The sequence below is a fragment of the Mobula hypostoma genome, chromosome 9, assembly GCF_963921235.1.
Source record: "Mobula hypostoma chromosome 9, sMobHyp1.1, whole genome shotgun sequence".
Classification (NCBI taxonomy): domain Eukaryota; kingdom Metazoa; phylum Chordata; class Chondrichthyes; order Myliobatiformes; family Myliobatidae; genus Mobula; species Mobula hypostoma.
Genome location: NC_086105.1, coordinates 131773894 through 131797215, shown reverse-complemented (window position 1 = coordinate 131797215; position 23322 = coordinate 131773894). Strand labels below are relative to the sequence as shown.

The 23322-nt window shown below is 43.3% G+C and overlaps 1 protein-coding gene across 1 annotated transcript in view; it reads right to left on the bottom strand.

The window, feature by feature from the left end:
- Window positions 1-23322, bottom strand: part of si:dkeyp-72e1.9 (syntaxin-binding protein 4) — a 132316-nt gene that overhangs the window by 32505 nt on the left and 76489 nt on the right. Inside the window, exons 9-15 of the mRNA XM_063059192.1 lie at window positions 16866-16972; window positions 13033-13183; window positions 8012-8084; window positions 4891-4985; window positions 3155-3251; window positions 837-964; window positions 422-514 (exon numbers count right to left, since the gene is read on the bottom strand). Coding sequence (XP_062915262.1) covers window positions 422-514; window positions 837-964; window positions 3155-3251; window positions 4891-4985; window positions 8012-8084; window positions 13033-13183; window positions 16866-16972 — 744 coding nt within the window. The remainder of the gene's footprint in view (window positions 1-421; window positions 515-836; window positions 965-3154; window positions 3252-4890; window positions 4986-8011; window positions 8085-13032; window positions 13184-16865; window positions 16973-23322) is intronic.

The following is a 23322-nucleotide window of genomic DNA, read 5'->3' as shown; positions in this document are numbered from 1 at the left end:
ATTCTGAGACGGGATTCCTTGTTAAAGCACAGTTAGAGTAACTGCAGTAAAGACACTTTTAGACGTTTGGGACTTTTAGTCAGGTGCTCAGAAGTCATTTGGTTGTCAGTCGAGTCTTCCCAGCAAAAAGAATTGTTCACCATCCTCAGTTGTAAATATTGAAATATAATCCTTGTTCTTCATTACTGCTGGGTCAAAAGTCATTATCTAACTGGGTCATCATCATTATGTAGGTGGCCTCACCACAGGAACATAACAGTTCAAGCTGGCTGCTCACCAACTGGCTTCTCAAGGGGTCTTAGGATTGAGCAATAGATGCTGCCCTTGCTACTAACTCCCACATTCTGTGACTCAAACTCAAAAAGAACAGAATTGTTCCACCATCTCGTTGCACCACATCCTTTGTATAAAGAAACCTCACCTTCAGTTTTTTCACTTCCTGACGTAACTCGGATACCTCTGTCTGCAGATGTTCCAGATTCTCTGACTCACGGGAGGTGACAGAGCTAAATATCTGAAATGTACAAGGTGAAACAGAAACAAAACTTTGATCTTGATATTGTATCGCACAAATAAATCTGTGAGGATTCATACAGAAACTAATGGGTTCAATGGGCATCTTAAAAGGGTCGCTGCTCTATTTGTAACTTCGAGAATAAATACAATCTAAAATAGTATATGCATTTCTCACTTTGTTTCACAGGAACAAATATCTATTTTGAGCTGGATGCTAAGGCAAGGAGCATTTTAAACAAGGAGATAGAGCCCAAGCAGGGAGCTTTAAAAAGGGAGATCTAAAGTTTGATGTCTAGCCAGGTAAAAGGAATATTTCTTACCGGAGATTGGAAAGCTGTTGTATCCAAAATATTTGCAACTTCATGAGGATAAAACATCAGGGGACTCTGACTAAGGCCGACATCCTCTAGTTCCTTTGGTAGTTTATTCCTTATTGCATGCTCAAAATCTGTATAGAGTTCATTCAGGGTTATTATGGGCCAAGAGAGATGGCAACCATCAGCACCTCCATCAGCCAAATCCCAGTTCCCAATTAATGTAAGAAGCTCCAGTCTTTCCTGTCCCTGAAAGGTTTCAAACCCAGCAGAGGAGAGATAGATTGCGTTATCCCCTCAATGGCTCAGTATTCAGGGTCAGAGCTCAACACAGCATGCAGCATAGAATCATGCCTTTCAAGAACCAATTACACTAATTCTTCACTGATCTCATTCTATTCTGCCCACACTTCCCTCAGCTTCCCCCCCTACACACCAGGGGCAACTTGCAGTCAGTAGGTTAGACCTGCACGGTACCTACGAAAAGAGCAAGGATACAAAGAAGTGGTGGGAGTAAGCGTGAACATGTGTGAAAAAGTGTGTTGCATGACTGTGTGAGAGTGTAACTGTGCTTTCTGAAAGAGTATGCAGTTGTGTGTGGTGGTGCTTGAGTTTGCCTAAGTGCTCGAGAATGCTGACTTATTTGAAGCTTTAGTGCAGGATTTCAGCCCATGGAGAAGGAAACTGTGAAAAGATAGTACATTTGATAAGCAAAGTGGCTAGACTCATTGACAGGTGGTTGGGAAGACAAGTGGCATACTTGCCTTTATTAGTTGAGTCACTGAGTTCAAAAGTCAGGAAGTTATGTTGCAGCTTTATGTAACTCCAGTTAGTCTACATTTGGAGTACTGCACACAGTTCTGGTTGTCCCGTTATAGGAAGGATGTTGAGACTTTGGAGAGGGTGCAGAAGAGGTTTCCCAGGATGCTACCTAGATTAGAGTGCATGTGTTATAATGAGGGGTTGAACAACTTGGGTTGTTTTCTCTGGAGTGGCAGAGGCTGTGGGGAGATCTGATAAGGTTTGTAAGATTATGAGAGGCAGAGATAGATTAGATAGCCAGCATATTTTTCCCAAGTTTGTAATGCCTGATACCAGAGGGCATGCATTTAAGGTGAGAATGGATGTGTTCAAAGGAGAGGTCAAGAGCAAGTTATTTTACACAGGAAGGGGTGGGTGCCTGGAACGCACTGCCTGGGGTGGTGGTAGTGTGAAGAGAGCCTAGGCGAGGATGTTGGGACCCAAGCACTGGAGTATCTGAGACTAGATTCGAGATACGAATCAAGACTAAACAAAGACTGGGTTTAAAACCAGGATGCTAAATGAGAATCCGGGGTAGAGCTGATGATAGAGCACCAAACCTTAGTTCAGGTGCTCATACTGTGTATATTGAAATCCTGGTGGCAAAACGTAGCCATCAATTAGCGGAGCGGACCTGAATCACCAGCTACCCATATTCCGGAGAGGCGGAGTGCCTAAACCCTGGAAGCTGGCCCGGTTGGGTGCATATCGTCACAGGTAGAGGCAGATACATTAGGGATTTTTAAGGCACATTTAGATAGTCTTATGAATGAGGAAAATGGAAGGATATGGACATTGTGTAGGCAGAAGGGATTGATTGGCCATTTGATTACTAATTTAATTGGTCCAGCACCACATTGTGGGCCGGAAGGCCTGTCCCACTGCTCGACTATACTGTGCTCTATTCTTTATCTGTTACTCAATACCCACCAACGTGGTTGCACCTTAATTCAAAAGATTTACAGTGCTGTGGGTAAAGTTGTTCTGCATTCCTCATCTGAATCCTCAGTGGTTTATCCAGAGACTGTATTGTTCAGTTCAAGGCCTTTGAGGCTGAGGGAACAATCCCACAATATCTCCCTTGCCAATCCCTCACAGATTCTAACGTAGTAGTGGAGGTGGTAGACTATATTCTTGTACAATGCAGTCTGCCACGTTGGTTGGGGAGAATAATAAGAACATAAGAGCAGAATTATCTCATTCAGCCCACTGAGTCTGTTCCACCATTTGATCATGACTGATTTATTTACCTTCTCTGCCCTATTCTCCTCTCTTCTGCCCATAACTTTAATGCCCTTACTAATCAAGAACCTATCAACCACTTTAAATCTACCCAATGACTTGGCCTGCACAGCCATCATTGTCTGCGAAGGCCGAGAAGGCTTCTAATAATGGAACTACGCTGATAATAATCATAGTAAGTTCTATTTAGAGAAAGCAATTCCTGTGAAATAGATTCTTGCAGCAATAAAACATGGATAAATGTACCTAAAGTGTTATTTTAGTTAAAAAGCCGTCTTTACCTCCGAAGGCTACAGTTCCCTGAGAGTCATTTCTCAGACTGTGCTTCAGTGCTCTTCTCTGTTCTTCTGTGACAGGTAGCCCTAGATACTTTAGTGCCTGCAACAGAGAGGATGCTGTAACAGACAAAGCTACATACAGCGAGAGTGTGGTCCGACTACAGCCCGTGTTAGAATATTACTGAGGTGCAATGTGATGCTCTTCTACATTGGTTAGATGATCACTGTTCAGTATTTCCATTCCATCATCCCTTCTGCCTGGTGCTGATTGAGCAGGACTGAACGATGGGGTTCAGATCTAATCTCGTGCCCCAAGCTGAGGCAATGTTTAAACACACTGTGCCTTGGAATCCACAGCAGGCAAAGAGGATTTCAGATTTTACCTTTTCATCAAACCAGAGAATATTCACAAATCAATGCTCCTGGGATTCTGGTTTGCCTCCAGTTTTCAACATCAAGAAATAACTTGGCCATATTAATAGACTGTGCTTCCTTAAGTTTGTTATAGCCATGGGGTGATAATGAGGGTAAGCCCCAACTACCTATTAAATGCTCCCAATGGTGACTGTCTCAAATAGCCTTGGACAACCAAGTCCAGCACCGCCAAATCATTTCTACTGATAGGAGAAGGGGCAAAGGCGTGCTACTGGCGTCTTAAAACCAATCGCTCTAGGCAGGTCGAGCTCGACAGTCATGTTTGGCAGCTCACTTAGGAGAAGGAAAACTCTGATCTCAAACCTCTGCTGCCTTGCGGCTACACCCACTCATGGGGAAGGCTTCAGGAGCAAGCCCCGAGGGAAACATCCGGAGCTGGAGCTCCTAAGTCAATTCAGTGCTGACTGGCAACTCCTGCGACGCTGCTGGTGCCAGCCTGTATCAGTCTCTGCCGTTCCTTTGGGTTCAGCAGATACGTGGAGAGGGGGAGATCATGGGCAACTGCTTACCGTCCATATGGTACTGCCCTGGCTTGCATATCTAAACAGCTAGAACACAACATCCATGGTGAACCCTGACCTATGGAGATAATAGACTGAAAAATAGCTGAGTTCACCCTTGTGACAATGCCTTAGTGAACTAATCAGCTTTAAGGTTTGAGAATTTCCGTACCCTTAAAAGTTTTTAAGGTGAAGACTTCACACTCATTGTCAGCATTAGGTTTTCTTCTGGTCTGTTTGAATAACTCCAATGTAATCAACCTGTTTGAATCTACAGGCCATTATCGAGGAATTCAATTACACAACACCACTGTTTGTAGGACTGAAAGTTGGGGATCTCCTCTGATTGATGCACAAAGGGTTCTAAAAATTCATTGTGGCATCCAACGGTGTGGATGGCTTCATCCAGAATTTCATTTGCCAATCGTAAGCACTTTATGAAGAAAAAAAAGCTTTCAGAAGGACACTGCTTTATCTTTATTTAAAGGGGCAAAAAAAAGAGCTGCTGGAGGAACTCAGCAAGTCGGGCAGCATCTGTAGAGGGAAATGGATGGCTGACTGCGGGTCGAGACCCTTCATCTCTAGACTAAAGGACTAAAGGGCAGATAGTGTAAAGTGGTGACGGGGAAGGGTGGAGCTGGCACGTGATAGGCAGATCGACGATTGGTTGGCAGTTGGTGTCAGATGTCAGAAGGGTGGAAATTATGATGCAGCTGAGAGCTGATGAGGTGACAGAAGGGAGGAGAAGGAAGAGAAATAAGAGAAAGGGAGTGAGAGAGGAGGAAGACAGACAGGAATACTTACCAACTCCAATTTGTCCATTTTTAACCGAACATGAGGATCCAGGCAGACTTTCAGTTTGCTGCAGGGCACTTCTTTTGGGATGGATGTTTTGGCAGCTGCAAGTGAAGGAATAAAAGAGAATTACTCTTGATAATTTGTATAAAATGTGATATCCTTTTCAATGGCAAATTGAAAACCCTCATTCTCTCAGTGGGAGGAATCCAGAGCACCCAGAGGAAACCCACGCAGTCAAAGAGAGTACAAACTGCTTACTGACAGCAGTGGGAATCGAACCCCGATCGGTAATTGCTGGTGCTGTAAAGTGATTCAGCTGAACACTATGCTACCATGCCACCCCACCTACGCTACAGTGGGTGTACACATTACACATGGGTTAGGGTTAGAAAGTTGTGGGCATGCTACGTTGGCACTGGAAGCGACACTTGTGGGCTGCCCCCAACACAATCCTTGTTGATTTGATTTGACACAAACGATGCCTTTCACTGTATGTTTTGATGTACACATGACAAATAAAGCCAATCTTCTTTGCATTCAACCCGGATCTACATTTTCCACCTGGATCAGCTGAGACTTGTGGCCAATGGAGGTAAGAGGTAGCTGACTGGATGGAGGTGCGAGTAGATCGTGAGGTGGTACACTCTTTCTGCCTTTTGCACAGGACTCCTGAAGCATGGCCTCAGGGTTATCAATGCCATTCTCAATATTCCTTCTCCGCTTCGAGCAGGCGAGGACCTGCGGTTCCTGGGAGTCAGTGGGATGTTGCACTTCCTCAAGGAAGGTTTGAGAAGATCACTGGTATGTGATAATGTAGCCAGGTGGAAAAGAGAATTGTGCCTGTTGTTACCAGCAGGAGGGAAAATAGCGTGGGACCTTCCTCCCCAGGCGGCCTTAAATGGTTGCTGACCACGTGTGCTTCGGCCATTATCAGTGCAGAAGGGGAGTTGAGTGGCAGCATTGCTGATCCTTCTGGTTGATTTATTTTAGTGACCATGTGTACCTGTGTGAGGTGTGTTTCTTATCCAGCTCCTTCTGTACACTGCAGGACAGTGTAGGTCTTTGTGTGAGTCACTGCCTTAGCCTTTTATTTAATACCTTTTGCGGAACTTGAGTTTGTGTTACTTGTATGGCTGGTCTTAAATTTCCCTGTAAACCTGAGGTACTGGTGTAGAAACTTCACCTAACGCACTTTATTGCACTTTATTCAGTCTGATGATGGCTCAGGAGCTGTATTTTATGTGAAATCTGACTCGCCTCTCTATGTACAATGTTTTTAACAAAACTGTTATTTTTTAAATAAAATTCGTTATAACTTTAAACTACCTTGTCAGACTGCCTGCCTAAGGAGGTCCAGAACCTGCCTGTACTACTGGCTCAGTAGTTACAATAACCTCCTCCCGTGACAGAGCTCGGGACAGTGCCTCTTTTGGGAGTCTGGTGTCTTCCGTGCAACTGAAGCGACCAACCCAGTATAGCTGACTGACGGTAACTTGGGTCTCAATGCTGGAGATGTTGTCCTTGGAGAGGACACTAACATTAGTTCACTTGTCCTTCCAGTGAATTTACAGGATTTCACAGAGATAATGGTGGTGATCCTGTAGAGCCTTACAATGCCAACTATAGGTAGTCTAGGTCTCAGAAGTGTATAGGAATTGAAGGATTTTTGCTGCCCAAGGGACAAGTTTTGCGCTAGACCTGAGGTTTTGATCTTCAAATAGTCTTTTTGCTCAATCAACAAATACTGTGTTGGTGCCTTTGAAGATACTGGTGAATGTCATCCCTGATGTCTTCCTTTGATGTGATGGTCAATCTTTTCCAGGATCTCGTCATAAATCTTTATTGTTGGACAATAGTGTGCTGAAGTAGAAATGGTTCATAGAGGACCTTGGTCATGTGGATATTGTGTGTAAGGCCTATTCCCTCATGTGTTTTAGTGAACTAGTCAACAATATCTTGGAGCTTGTCCTTGGAGTGTGTGCAAGTTGAAGCATCCTTTGTGTACAGTATCTCGGCTACTGAGTTCGGGTCACCTTGAATCTGGAGAGCTTTGACTTTGAAAACATTCCTGGTTCACATTGGAAAGAGATAATGCCAGGATTAAAAGGGAGGAAACTTTTTGGGAGAGTGTCATGTGGAAAAGGAATAGAGAGAGTTTAATATAGCAAGGTCTTTCTCTTGACAAAATGCCTAGAGCAAGGCCATGTCGTATTGAACTCCCTGTTTCATCAGTGGGAAAAGTACAGGATGTCATGGCAACATCCCTGCTCCAAGTGCTGGCACCTGTTAGATTATTTGAGGGTCTGCTAAGACGTTTGCATCAGCCACACAACAGGTTGACTGCTGGATTGACTCCTGCTTACTCCACTCTGTTATCTCCATCAATGTGGCTGCAAAACATGAACATTAACAGAGGCTTTACCATAGATCTCATGAACTGCCTTGGAGCTGGCAGTAACTGGTAACAGTGAAGAGAATTAGGCTCTTCTACCAGGAAGAACCAAGACCATAAGACACAGCAGCAGAATTAGGCTATTCAGCCCATTGAGTCTGCACCGCCATTCCATCATGGCTGATCTTCGATCCCATTCAACCCCATACACCTGCCTTCTCACCATATCCTTTGATATCCTGACTGATCAGGAAACTTAAATATACCCACAGACTTGGCCTCCATCGCCGTCTGTGGTAGAGCATTCCACAGATTTACTACTCTCTGGCTAAAAAAATTCCTCCTTACCCCTGTTCTAAAGGGTCGCCCCTCAGTTTTGAGGATGTGCCCTCTAGTTCTGGGTACCACCACCATAGGAAATGTCTTCTCCACATCCACCCTATCAGGACAAACTCTTGCAAACAAATGTGGTGAACCAACCAATCAGAAAACAGAACTGAAATGGCTGCCCTCATGATCCATTCATTTGGAGGTCAAAAGACCCTGTTTAATTTTTTTCCACTGAGTATACTGTACTTGGACACGGATACCTTATGGCATAATATAGCTTAATCCAAGAGGAAATGTGGGAAGTCAGAATGAACTGGAGAACTACCCATTGTTTGGTTAACACTGTTCTAAAACCATATAACTTAAACAACCTCAGTAGATTTCTCCTCCATCGTTGATAGATACCTGAGGCAGTGAGCTCTGGTGGGCAGATGTCCGGTGACTGAGAAGGCACGAGATAATGGTCTTCATGTTGAGACTGCAGAAGTAAATACAAATAATGGTGAGCCTACTACAGAAGATTAAGGAACAACAGCTCAGAAAATCTGTTTGAAATTTCACAAGAAACGAGAACTTTGACATTTTATCTGCAACATATTAGAAAATCTTTGATAGCTGAGTCACATTCAACTTGAAATTGAGAAACTAGGGTCATCTGGTAAATTACAACTAGTAACCAAGGATACGACCTAGATTCACTACAAAGAAGTAGAATGGACAGGCATGTGGACACATTTTTGCCACTTTTTTCCTCTTCATTCTCTTGGGAAGCCACAGTGTGTGATGGAGTCCTAAAGGTGGCAAGAGCTCTTTGGTTGTTATCCAAGTGGCCATTTTGTCAATGAGTATCAGCCAGCTTGTCACCAGCAGAGGCTAAGCCCTCCTCAGAACCAGGAAAGGAGTATTCCACAGAGTCATAGAGCACTACGGTACAGAAACAGGCACTTCAGCCCATCTAGTCCATGCTGAACTATTAATCTGCCTGGTTCCATCGACCCGCCCCCAAACCATAGCCCTCCATATCCCTCCCATTCACATACCTATTCAAAATTCTCTTAAATGTTGAATTCAAACCTGCATCCACCACTTCTGACGGCAGCTCCTTCCACCCTCGGAGTGAAATTGTTCCCCTTAAACATTTCACCTTTCACCCTTAACCCATGACCTCTAGTTCTTGTTCACCCAACCTCTGCTTACATTTACCCTATCTATATCCCTCAAATTTTGTTTACCTCCATTAAATCTCTCCTCATTCTCCTATGCCTTAAGGAATGAAGTCCCAATCTTTTGAAACTTTCCCTATAATTCAGGTGCTCCAGTCCCAGCAACATCCTTTGTAAATTTTCTCTGCTCACTATCATTCTTGTTGACACATTTCCTGTAGATAGGTGACCAGAACTGCACACAATACTCCAGATTAGATCTCACCAATGTCTTGTGCCAACTCAACATCACATTCCAACTGCTATACTCAATACGTGATTGATGAAGACCAATGTGCCAAAAGCTCTCTTTACGATCCTATCTGCCTGTGATGCTAACTTCAAAGAATTGTGGATCTGTATTCCCAGGCTCCTCTGTTGTACCACACTCCTCAGTGTTCTGCTCACTGTGTAAGTCCTACCATGGTTTGTCTTCCAAAGTGCAACACCTCACACTTGTCTGCATTAAAGTCCATCTGCCATTTTGTTTCAGCCAATCTTCCCAGCTGGTCCAGATCCCGCTGCAATCTTTAATGGCCTTCCTCACTGTCCACTATGCTCCCAACCTTGCTGTCATCAGCAAATTTGCTGATCCAGTTAATTGTATTATCGTCCAGATCATTTATAGGAGACCCTTTGTTGGTTGACCATGGATGTTGCATCCTTGCTGTTGGTCAACACACAAGCCAGGGCAGTAGAATATGGAGAGCAAGCTATTTGCCCATGTAGCAGGTTCCCCCTCTCCACGCAGCTGATGAATCCAAAGGAACGGCAGAGACTGATACAGTTTGGCACTAGTATTGCAGGAATTGCCAGTCAGAGTTGAACTCAACGTAGGGACTCCAGCTCGGGGTTTACTCTTGAAGCCTTCTCCATGAGTGGGTACAGCCGCAAGGCAGCAGAACCTTGAGATCAGGGTTTTTCTTCTAAATGAGCTGTCAACCACGGCTGATGAGCCCCGTGTGCCCGGGGATTATTGATATAGATGACAAGCAACAACAGATCCAGCACTGATCCCTGTGGCACACCACTATCCACAGACCTCAGTCAGAGAGGCAACCGTCCTCGACCGCTCTTCGGCTTCTCCCGCAAAGCCAATGTCTAACCTAGTTTACAACCTCATCCTGAATGCCAAGCGACTGTAACTTCTTGACCAACCTCCCATACGGGACCATGTCAAAGTCCATGTAGACAACACCCACTGCCTTCTCAATTTCCCTGGTAACTTCCTCGAAAAACTCTATAAGGTTGTTTTGACATGAACCATAGCTGTCTATATTGCAAAACAGAGTGCAGTACAACAGAAGACTGTCCTTCAAAAGTATTGTATTTATAACATGTTATTTTTAAGTAGATACTCTTGAGCTTGCAGAAAATAATTTTTGGTACTATTTATGTAATTGTTAGTTTCAAAATTCAAGGATGTTTAATGTCACTTGCAGTACACAAGCGTAAAGGAAAATAAAATGATTGTTACTTGGAAATGATGCAACACAAAAAACACAGTAAGATAAAGAACACAATAATAAAAGACAATGAATATAAATACATAGCTTATATACATAGATGGATTGTATATTGGTGGGAGGGGGGTGGTGCAGTGAGGTAGTGGGTGGAGATGTTCATTAGCCTTACTACTTGGAGAAAGTAACTATTCAGGAGTCTGGTGGTCCTGGCATTTTTGCTACATGGCCTCCTTCCCGATGGGAGTGGAACAAACAGCCCGTGAGCAAGGTGTGTAGAACCCTTCATGATACTGCCAGCCTTTTTATTGCATCTTTCTTGATGTATGTCCTTGGTGGTGAGTTAACAAACACAGCTACAAAACAGAATAAGGAGCTTGTTTATGTGGCTGCTTTGTCAAGTGTGTTGTACTCCTTGTTGGTGCCTGCATTGTACTTTGATAAATATGTTCTATTAATGGCCACCCTATATCATGATACATGATGATTCACATTCCACCCATCTTCCACAGAGTTTTCTTCTTACTTATTCATTTAATAGATTTGGAGGTTACTAGTAACTTTGACAACAAGCCTGGTTCTGGGACTGAGGAGACAGTTGAGAATCATCCTCCTCAGTGGACCTGAGGACACCTACAGGCTAGATTCTTTAATGAGCCAGACAATCCACTAGTTTCATGGTTATTACTCCCGAGACCTGCTTTCCTCTAATACTATGCTACTTCAAAAGTGTTCACTGTCACTATGTCTATCCAAGAGGAGAGACTTTCTGATCAATCAACTTCCTTTCTATTGTCAGGAACCCCCAAAGCCATCTACAACCATAATCACGAACCTATTCACTGTCCGGGAGGGGAGAATGTGAATCATGTATCAATATATAGGGTAGCATTACAAAATGATAGTTATCATGGTTCAACTTAAAGGATAATGTTTGTTCTAATGCAGAAATAGTCAGCTGTAGACAGCAAGATCCCATAAACAGCAGTGGAAAAGGAACTTTTTTTAGGATTTAACTGAGGGATAAATATTGCCCAGTATGCTGAGTGGACACCCATTCCTTTTTTTTTGAAATAACAATGTTCAGTTTTCTCCATCTACATGAAAGGACAAATTAAATCTTGGTTTAGTCCCTATCAGAAAGAGAGCCACTCTGGCACTGAAGCACTGACCAGATTTTGTGATCAAGCAGTCACAGTGAAATGCATGATACTGTGAATCGGGGCAAAGGGGGACCACTGAGTCACAGCATAAGTCACGGGGTAGATAAGCACATGAAGAAAAAGGAAGGGTATCAGATGAATTCAGGACTGCTGCTTACGTACAAAGCAAACGCAGACTCTTGTTTTACATTCCCTAAAAAGGCTGTAGACTCAGCTAGCTCAGTCACAGCACCATAAGATGTTGGAGCGAAATTAGGCCAATCGGCCCATCGACTCTGTTCCACCATTCCATCATGGCTGATCCTGTCATCTCAACCTCATACATCTGCTTTCTCACCATATCCTTTGATGCCCTGACCAGTGAGGAAATGATCAACTTCTGTCTTAAATATACATTTACATATGTACCTGGCCTCCACCGCAGTCTGTGGCAGAAAATTCCACAGATTCACTTCTCTCTGGTTAAAAACATTCCTCCTTACCTCTGTTCTAAAAGGTCACCCCTCAGATTTAAGGATGTGCCCTCTAGTTCTGGATAACACCACCATAAGAAACATCCTCTCCACATCCACCCTATCTAGTCCTTTCAACACTTGGTAGGTTTCAGTGAGATCCCACACATTCTTTTAAATTTCAAAGAGTACAGGCCCAAAGCTGCCAAATGCTCCACAATATGTTAATCCCTTCATTCCCGGAATCATCCTTGTGAACCTCCTCTGGACCCTCTCCAATAACAACACATCCTTTCTGAGAAAAGGGGCCCAAAATTGTTGACAATACTCCAAGTGCAGCCTGACAAGTGTCTTATAAAACCTCAGCAATACCTCCTTGATTTTATATCCTGTTCCCCTTGAAATAAATACCAACATTGTACTTGCCTTCTTTACCACAGACTCAACCTGTAAGTTAACTTTATGAGAGTCTTACACGAGGACTCCCAAGTCCCTCCGCACCTCAGATGTTTGAACCTTCTCCCATTTAGTTAATAGTCTGCACTATTGTTCCTTTACCAAAATGCATTATCATACATTTCCCAACACTGTATCTTACCTGCCACTTTTCTGCCCATTCTTCCAGTTTGTCTAAGTCCTGCTGCAATCGCGTAGCTTTCTCAGCACTACTTACCCCTCCACCTATCGTCGTATCATCCGCAAACTTTGCCACAAAGCCATCAGTTCCATTATCCGAATCATTGACAAACAACGTGAAAAGGTTAGACTAACTGGCCTATAATTTCCTTTCTTTTGCCTTCCTCCCTTCTTAAAGAGTGGAGTAACATCATCAAGGATATCTTCAAAAGTGATGCCTCAGGAATGTGGCATCCATCACTAAGCACACTCACCCTCCAGGAAATGCCCCCTTCGCAATATTATCACCAGGGAGGAGAGAGAAAGGAGCCTGAAGACCCACACTCAATGATTCAGAAACTCCTTACCCTCCTTTGGACAGTCCATGAACACTACTTTTTTCTACAGAAATTATTTTTGTAATTTACAGAAATTGCTGCTGCTCCAAAATAACAAATTTCTTGTCGTGTCAGTGATGATAAATCTGATTCTGACACTCATATGATCGCATTTAATATTATTCACACTAACCTTGGGAGTTCTTACATGAACCTTCAGTCTGCAAGAACTGAAGTCATTTCCTATGTTCCTCTGAGCTGAGTCGTCAGCATTGTGTAACGAGGATTGACGGCGTAAAAGTCCTTTGCCTGGTAAAAAGGCAATTGTTATGGTTCCTTCATTCCTTTAAAAAATGTTAATAAAATGCACAATTACAAACTAATAGGACAATTACTAAAAAACTGATTTGTCAATTAACAAGTCCCAAAACCAATTTAGATTTAAACCCACACATAATGCATTTTTACAAGTCAAAGTACAAAGAAAATTTCTTATCATAGTACATATATGTCACCATATACAGTACCATCCTGAGATTTGCTTTTGGAGATGCGGTACGGAATAGGTCCTTTCGCCTCCCGAGTCGTGCCGACCAGGCAATACTGCCTACCCTAACCTCATCATGGGACAACTTACCGTGATCATTTATCCTACACGGTTCACCTTCAGACTGTGGGAGAAAACCAGAGCACCTGGGGAAAACCTATGCATTCCACAGGGTGGGTGTCCAGACTCCTTACAGAGGACACCAGCACTGAACTCCAAACTCTGACGCCCCCAGCTGTAATAACGTCACGCCAACCACTACACTACTGTGACGCCCAGATGCCTTTCTTGCAGGAATTCACATTAAAGCAAAGAAATACAATGAAAAGTTACACACAAAGACGGACAAACATCCAAAGTGCAAAAGAAGGCAAGTTGCACGAACACAAAAAACTGGTAATAATAATATAAATAAATAAATAAACTTATTCAATGGGCTGACTCATGCTTAAATGTAAATCTTCTCCAGAATGTCAAACTTTGCAGGCCACTTTTTATTTTGAGATAAATATAAGTGCCCTGAAGTTGCAAAGGTTTTCTGATTCAATAAAGAGAATAACTAGTAGCATATCTGCTAAATGGCCCATTGCCGCTCACTTCCCTCAATGATCTGAAAGACATTCTGTCCTGTCTGTGGAAAATGATAAATACAACTATTGTATCTTCAGCTCCATGCACCCAATTTATGGCTAAAGAGATGTGGACTTTCTCACCGGAGCATTTGTGCTAAGCCAGTACTCTGGAAAAGTGAAGAGGAACTCTTCAAGTACCATGGAAATACAATTCAATGGAAAAACTGCAGCAGACAGATTTCAGTGTAAGTGTGAGGTCATCTGCTTTGGAACTGAAATGGAGAGATCAGTGTATTTCCTGAATACCTAGATACGATGGAGATCCAAAGAGGTATCTGGTTGAGTGAAGAACAACATTGTTCAAATGTCAGGGATGTGTATAGAAAATAGTCACAAAAACTAAAGAGCACTGGCCTTTGAGTATTAAACATTAGCTTTATTTCTTACATCAAAATGCAGTGAAATGTGTCGTTTGCATCAACAACCAACACAGTTTCAAGGGTTGTGGTGGGCAGACTGCAGGTATTGCCATGCTTCCGTTGCCAACATAGCATGCCCACAACTTACTAACCCTGACCCTAACCCATAGGTCCTTGGAATGTGGAAGGCAACCGAAGCACCCAAATGAAGTCCACGTGGTCACGGGGAGAACTTACAAATTCCCTACAGATGGTGGCATAATTTCACCTGGGTTGCTCACGCCCTAATAACGTTAGGCTACCTTGATACAGTGAGGTAGAAGTTATGATAGAGCTAACTAAATCATGGACCACATCTGGTGGAAATTTTGGTTAGGTAACATTGACACCTGGACTATTCTGAGAGTAAATTACAAGGAGACGTTATAGAAACTGTGGTTGTAGTTTTTGATATTCAAAGGCTAACAGAATCATTTGATTAAAGATTTTATGATATCAGAGATGGCTATGGGCACTTACAAGTTATTTCATATGTTGGACATTCTAGAATTGGACAACAGGATTCAAGAAATTAGAGGAAAGTGGCAGGGAAATGGAGTTAGAAAACAAGTGTTTTTTGGAAATCTTTCTAGAAATAGCCGCTGATGGTTGATCAGTTTTTAATTTTAAACTTTATACTCTTAGACTTTAACTAATTGAAGGTGTAAGGGGACATTGGCCATTGATTGGATCATAGATAAGTCATGCTGAATGGCAGAAGAGGATAAAGAAGAGAAATTGCCTCCAGTCCTGTACCTTTGCTTCTTTTTTCCACAAACTTTAAAAAGAAAATGGCATATTTTACACCGTCCACCAATATTCATGTCCAGATTATACAGAACATAGAAGAGAATAGCACAGTATGGGCCTTTCAGTCATACTGTGCTGTAGTGTCTTGTTGACCTATATAAATCCAATCCACAGTCAATCTAACCCTTCCCTTCTACATAGGCCACGGCCCTCATTTCCTTACATCCATGTGCCTACCCGAGTCCTTTAAGTATCTCTTTTGTATCTCTTTCTACTACCATGTTTAGCAGTATGTTCAAGGCAGTACTGCTCTCTGTGTTAACAAAAACCTTACCTCTGATATCTCCCCTAAACCTTCCTCCCCTCATTTTAAACAGATATCCTCCAGTATCGGCCATTGCTGCCCAGAGTAAAAGGTGCTGGCTGTCAATGCCTCTCATAATCTTGTACACCTCTGTCAAGCTACCTCTCAACTTTTCTTCATAAAGAATATATTCTAATCCAGACAGCATCCTGGTAAATCTCCTTTGCACCTTCTCTCAAGCTTTCACAATTGTTTTAAGAAGGTCAGCCAATGAAACATTTGAAATATACACCACGGGAGATGCAGAAGTTAATGTGCATAAGTAAGCACCACTAAAGAGCAATTAAATTAATGTCAAAATCACTTCTGCTTAGTGGTTGGCTAATGGTTAAATATTGACCAGGCCGCCAGGAGAATTGGCTAGTGTGGGAATTTTGGTCAGGTGAGTGTTAAAGACAACATCCAGGCAAGAATAGCCAAGAGCAGTGTGTAGCCAACTCAGGCAAGTGGAGCCTCTGAGGTGAGCCTCTTTCTAGAAAGTTCTATGATGAATATAGCTTCAATTTTCCCTCTAAGGTATGCACATGTGCAAGCGCACACCTTTTGCTACTAGCACACAAAGGAATATAAACTGCGCACGAAAGGTTGTCACCACCCTCCTCGCGGGCATGCTAAGTACATTTCATGATCACACTTCCTTTTCTGGTTTCTGATATGAACTTTGTTGACAATGATTTGTCTTGTAGATTTTAGAACCGGCTTACTTATACTGTTTTATTGAAGAAATTATTCAGTGCACACATGTTGGTACTGGGTAAAAAATTTGCGCAACCCAAGATTTTTGAGCACACTGGTCATTACAAATAGCTTCCCTTTATATAGTAGTGGGTGCCAGAGATAGATGAGATCAGAATATAATGGAAGGATGCGAAACACAGCCAACAACTAATGGACAATGACTTTACTAACTTCAAAGTGTCATCAGTGTATGCTTGTAGTTTCTATTGACTTTTAACACCTGTATTGTGAATGGTGATTGATCTTGCAAGTAAGGAATTCAAACATACACAGTTTAGCAAATGGTCAATATCTGTACTCAATAAGTCAATTCTGTATAACAATATCATATTTCTACGCAACAGTACCATGCTGTCCTCCTTGTGCAGAAGTACAATAGAGTATGAATAGTCTAGTTAATCAGTGATGACACTTGCACTTCTTTCACATTTGAGCCAGAGGAATTAATTATTTACAGTGCATTACAGTATTGAGTGAAAAGGGCAGTCCAGATTATGTGCTCCTGTCTCTGGAACAGGGACTGAACAAATGATATCACTCTGAGTTAAGGGTGCCTATCCCACCACTGACCCACCATATGAAATTTCATCCACTTACGTCAACTTTATTTTCTTGAGGATGCTTTTGGCTTCTTCATGCGTCACTCCGATCAGCGACTTTTTATTAATTGCAACCAGCTGGTCTCCTGGACGAATCTGGCCATCCTAAGAAAACCCATTTAAAAATCAAGTAGCTGGTTGTCGTTTTACTGCAGCACACTGTTTTCATGGTCTTAGCCAGTTTCAAACTCTCAATATGCACACTTTCTCTCTTTTATTTTCTGTTTTCAGGACAATATTGTGAAATACACAGATGTCAGCATTGCCGACAGTCAGCACCAACACCAGCATCAAAAATACCCAGATCATATATGACAGACAATGGCCTTTATACTCTCCCCAGTAATGTACTGTTACGTATACTCAAGAAACAGTCCACAATTTAATTGGGTAACATTTTCCTACTGGGGGTTTGAGTTTCATCTTTATCATGGCCTCATGAGTAAACTGGTGGAGTGGATTGCTTCTATTACCATTGGGTGGAGATGAAAAAGGCTTGCATTTACAGTACTGTGCAAAAGTCTTAGGCACATCTACACTTGTATATTGCTAGGGTGCCTAAGACTATTGTAGTCATTTTATGTATTGCACTGTACTGCTGATGCTACAAAAAAACAAATTTCATGAAATGTGAGTGAAGATAAACCTAGACACTAGACACGAGAATACTACAGCACAGTACAGGCCCTTCAGCCCTCAATGTTGTGCCGACCCATATATTCCTAAAAAAAGTACTAAACCCACACTACCCCGTAACCCTCTATTTTTCTTTCATCCATGTGCCTGTCCAAGAGGCTCTTAAATACCCCTAATGTTTCAGCCTCCATCACCATCCCTGGCAAGTCATTCCAGACACCCACAACTCTCTGTGTAAAAAACTTACCCCTGATGTCTCCCCTAAACTTCCCTCCCTTAACTTTGTACATAAGCCCTCTGGTGTTTGCTATTCATGCCCTGGGAAACAGCTACTGGCTATCCACCCTATCTATGCCTCTCATAATCTTGTAGACCTCTATCAAGCCCCCTCTCATCCTTCAACGCTCCAAAGAGAAAAGTCCCAGCTCTGCTAACCTTGCCTCATAAGACTTGTTTTCCAATCCAGGCAACATCCTGGTAAATCTCCTCTGCACCCTCTCCATAGCTTCCACTTCCTTCCTATAATGAGGTGACCAGAACTGAACACAATACTCTAAATGTGGTCTCACCAGAGATTTGTAGAGCTGCAACATGACCTCTCTACTCTTGAACTCAATCCCCCTGTTAATGAAACCTAGCATCACATAGGCCTTCTTAACTATCCTATCAACCTGTGCAGCAACCTTGAGGGATGTATGGATTTGAACCCCAAGGTCCCTCTGTTCATCCACACTCTTAAGTAACCGACCATTAACCCTGTATTCAGCCTTCTGGTTTGTCCTTCCAAAATGCATCACCTCACATTTATCCGGATTGAAATCCATCTGCCACTTTTCTGCCCAACTCTGCATCCTGTCTATATCCTCTTGTAACCTTCGACAACCTACAGCTCCATCCACAACTCCTCCAATCTTCATGTCATCCACAAACTTACTCACCCATCCTTCCGCCTCTTCATCCAGTTCATTTATAAAAATCACAAAGAGCAGGGGTCCCAGGACAAATCCTTGTGGCACTCCACTAGTCATTGACCTCCAGGCAGAATACATTCCTTCCACTACTACCCTCTGCTTTCTTCCTGTAAGCCAATTTTTTATCCAAACAGCCAAGGTTCCACTGATCCCATGCCTCATGACTTTCTGGATGAGTCTCTCGTGGGGGACCTTGTCAAGTGCCTTGCTAAAATCCATGTAGACCACATCTACTGCTCTACCCTCATCAATTTCTTTTGTTACCTCTTCAAAAAACTCAATTAGGCTTGTGAGGCATGACCTTCCCTTCACAAAGCCATGTTGACTATCCTTGAGTAGACTGTACTTCTCCAAATGCTTGTAGATCCTATCCTTAAGAATCCTTTCCAATAGTTTGCAGACCACCGATGTAAGACTCACTGGTCTATAGTTCCCAGAATTCTCCCTATTACCTTTTTTAAACAAGGGAACTATATTTGCCATTCTCCAATCCTCCGGCAGCTCCCCTGCAGCCAAAGAGGATTCAAAGATCATAGCTACTGCACCAGCGATCTCTTCTCTCACTTCCCACAGCAACCTGGGGTATATCATGTCCAGCCCTGAGGACTTATCAATCTTGATGTTTTTAAGAAGATCCAACACTTCTTCCTTCATCTCCACATTGTCCAGCACACAGGCCTGTTCTATTTTGACCTCACCCTGATCAAGGTCCTTTTCATTGTGAATACTGAACCAAAGTATTCATTTAGGACCTCCCCAACCTCCTCCACCTCCAGGCACATGTTACCTTCTTTATCCTTTAGCGGCCCCACCTTCATTCTTGTCATCCTTCTGCTCTTCACATATGCATAGAACACCTTGGGGTTCTCCTTAATCCTACATGCCAAGGCCTTTTCATACCCCCTTTGAGCTCTTCTAAGTTCTTTCTTAAGCTCCTTCCTGGCTACCCTATATTTCTCATGAGCCCCTCCTGCTTCCTGCTTCTTATATCTAACATATGCTTCCTTCTTCCTCTTGACAAGTTGCCTCACGTGTTTTGTCAGCTATGGTTCCCTTTTCCTTGTCTCAGTGGGACAAACCTATCCTGAACCCAGCACAAGTGGTCCCTGGACTTCCTCCATATTACCTCTGTGCTTTCACCCTTGAACATCTGTTTCCAATTCACTCTCGCTAGTTCCTGCCTCATCCCTTCATAGTTAGCCCTTCCCCAGTTAAGCACTTTCCCATTTTGTCTGTTTCTATCCTTTTCCATAGCTATGCTGAAGCTAAGGGAGTTGTGGTCACTCTCACCAAAATGCTCCCCCACCAAGAGGTCTGCCACCTGACCAGGTTCATTACCCAGAACTAGATCCAGTATGGCTCCTCCTCTCGTCAGCCGGTCCACATACTGTGTCAGGAATCCTTTTTGAACACACCTGTCAAATTCAGCCCCATCTATCCCCCTTGCAGTCAGGAAGTGCCAGTCAATATGAGGGAAGTTGAAATCACCCATAACTACAACCCTGTATTTCCTGCACCATTCTGAAATCTGCCTGCTTATCTGCTCCTCAGTGTCCCGAGGGCTATTTGGGGGCCTATAGACTACTCACAGCACAGTGATTGATCCCTTCCTATTTCTGACTTCCACCCACACCGACCCAGTGGTCACTCCCTCTGCAGCATCCTCCCTTTCTATAGCTGTGATACTATCCCTGACCAGTAATACTCCCCCCGCTGCTTTTCTACCTCCCATCCTATTCCTTTTAAAACACCTAAACCCCGGTACCTGCATCAGCCAATCCTGCCCTTCCTCCAGCCAGGTTTCAGTAACGGCCACAATATCGTAGTTCCATGTACTGCTCCATGTTCTAAATTCATCCCCTTTATTCCTAATACTCCTAGCATTGAAATAGACACATTTCCACCCCTCTAAATGGCTACATTTATGTTTTGTCCTCTGCCTGTCCTTCCTCACCAACTCAGAACACATAGCATCATGCCCTTGTCCTTCTACCCGAATCTCTACACTCACATTCTGATTCCCACCCCCCTGCCAAACTAGTTTAAACCCTCCCCAACAGCTCTAGCAAACCTGCCCGCCAGGATATTGGTCCCTTTCCAGTTCGGGTGCAGCCCGTCCTTGTTGTACAGGTCAGACCTTCCCCAGAAGAGATCCCAATGATCCAGAAATCTGAACCCCTGCCCCCTGCACCAACTCTTCAACCATGCATTCATCTGCCATAACTTCCTGTTCCTACCCTCTCTGTCTTGTGGCACAGGCAGCAATCCCGAGATTACCACCCTTGAAGTCCTGCTTTTTAACTTCCTTCCCATATTCCTTCTTAAGGACCTCATCCCTACTCCTATCTATGTCGTTGGTCCCCACGTGGACCATGACATCTGGCTGCTCACCCTCTCTCCTGAAAATACCGAGAACTCGATCTGAGATATTGCGGACCCTGGTACCAGGGAGGCAACAGACCATCCGGGATTCTCGATCTCTCCCACAGAACCTCTTATCTGTCCCCCTAACTATCAAATCCCCTATCACTACTGCTCTCCTCTTTTCCTCCCTTCCGTTCTGAGCTGAGGGTCCAGTCTCAGTGCTAGAGACGCGACCACTGCAACTTGTCCCTGGTAGGTCGTCCCCACCAACAGTATCCAAAACAGTATACTTATTGTTGATGGGAACAGATATTCTGTAATGAGATATTCTGTAATGATTAATAAACTAATTATTTGGAATCAAATTATCTTGCCTGGTGTCTCCCGGCTGGGGTTGTCTGCACCCATGCCCCCGCCCACCCCTGGCATTCCTTCTCTGCCACCTGTTCCATGCTCCACCATCACCATTCCCAACATCCTTTGTTCATGCCAAATTTACAAGCTTGCTCTCTGCTCCACATTGATGAATGCAGTACTGTGCAAAATTCTTAGACACCTTAGTTAACAATGTGCCTAAGACTTTTGAACAGTACTGTATATAGTGCTTTTCACAATCTTTTGAGGGCATCACAAAGTGTTCACAGCATTGTCAATGGGCAAGATACTGTGGGTGCTGGAATTCTGAAATAAAGCCTAAAAACGCTCAGAAAGGTCAGGGAGCAAGTACAGTTATTAAGATGAAATACTGACTCAATTTCTCTCTCAAAGTTGCTGAGTGCTTCCGGCATTTTCCGTTTTCTTTAATTCAAAGTGCAGTCAGTGTTGAAAAAATTTAATGAATAGGATGAGAGTGCCAACCAGTGAAACAAAAATCCGTCCTGGGTCTGTACATCAGTTTGCTAGGTTGCTTTTATATTGCGACCACTGTCTTTGGATGTGGTCTTTTGGTCACCTGTATTTCTAATTAACTTCCTATACTCTTTACAGTGTTAAGTTTATTTAGCAGAAGCTTCACTATAAAGATTCACTACCTTGCTGCACTGAACTAGTCAAATAAAGCTCCTGGTTATAAAGATATGAGACCAATTAAGAGATAACATCTTATCTGGAAAGACGCATGATTAAGATTCAAATTCTATCACGAAATAAGGCATGACTTGACTTTGAACTTCATGTGAAAATTATAAATAAGTTCAAAGATAATGACAAACATTGGGACAACACAGCTAATGAGAGGATTTCCACTCTGCCAGAACAACTGGATTTAAATGCCTGAAAGGTGAAAGGATACTGTAACATATAACCAAATTCACTATGATCAGTGTTTCTTTTGAAGCACTGCTGCGCCTCTGCTTCCTTAGAAGTTTGCGAAGATTGACATAGGCAGGAAAAGGGAGGAGGTCCTGAAAGCAGACTACAGGGAGTTAGGAAGGAAGTTGAGAAGCAGGACCACAAAAGTAGTAATCTCAGGATTACTGCCTGTGCCACGTGACAGTGAGTATAGGAATAGAATGAGGTGGAGGCTAAATGTGTGGCTGAAGGATTGGAGCAGGGGGCAGGGATTCAGATTTCTGGATCATTGGGACCTCTTTTGGGGCAGGCGTGACCTGTACAAAAAGGACGGGTTGCACTTGAATCCCAGCGGGACCAATATCCTGGCAGGGAGATTTGCTAATGCTACTGGGAAGAGTTTAAACTAGAATTGCTGGGGGGTTGGAACCGAACTGAAGAAATGGAAGAAGAGGCAGTTGGCTCACAAATGGAGAAAGCTTGGAGGCAGTGCGAGGGGGAGGATCGGCAGGTGATAGAGAAGGGACGCGCTCAGACTGATGGTTTGAGATGTGTCTATTTTAATGCAAGGAGTGTTATGAACAAAGCGAATGAGCTTAGAGCGTGGATCTTGGAGCTATGATGTTGTGGCCATTACAGAGACTTGGGTGGCTCAGGGGCAGGAATGGTTACTTAGAGTGCCAGGCTTTATATATTTCAGAAAGGACAGGGAGGGAGGCAAAAGAGGTGAGGGCGTGGCACTGTTGATCAGAGATAGTGTCATGGCTGCAGAAAAGGAAGGAGTCATGGAGGGGTTGTCTACGGAGTCTCTGTGGGTGGAAGTTAGGAAAAGGAAGGGGTCAATAACTCTACTGGGTGTTTTCATAGACCACCCAATAGTAACAGGGACATCGAGGAGCAGATAGGCAGACAGATTCTGGAAAGGTGTAATAATAACAGGGTTGTCATGGTGGGAGATTTTAATTTCCCAAATATCGATTGGCATCTCCCTAGAGTGAGGAGTTTAGATGGGGTGGAGTTTGTTAGGTGTGTTCAGGAAGGTTTCTTGACACAATATGTAGATAAGCTTGCAAGAGGGGAGGCTGTACTTGATCTGGTATTGGGAAATGAACCTGGTCAGGTGTCAGATCTCTTAGCGGGAGAGCATTTTGGAGATAGTGATCACAATTCAATCTCCTTTACCATAGCATTGGA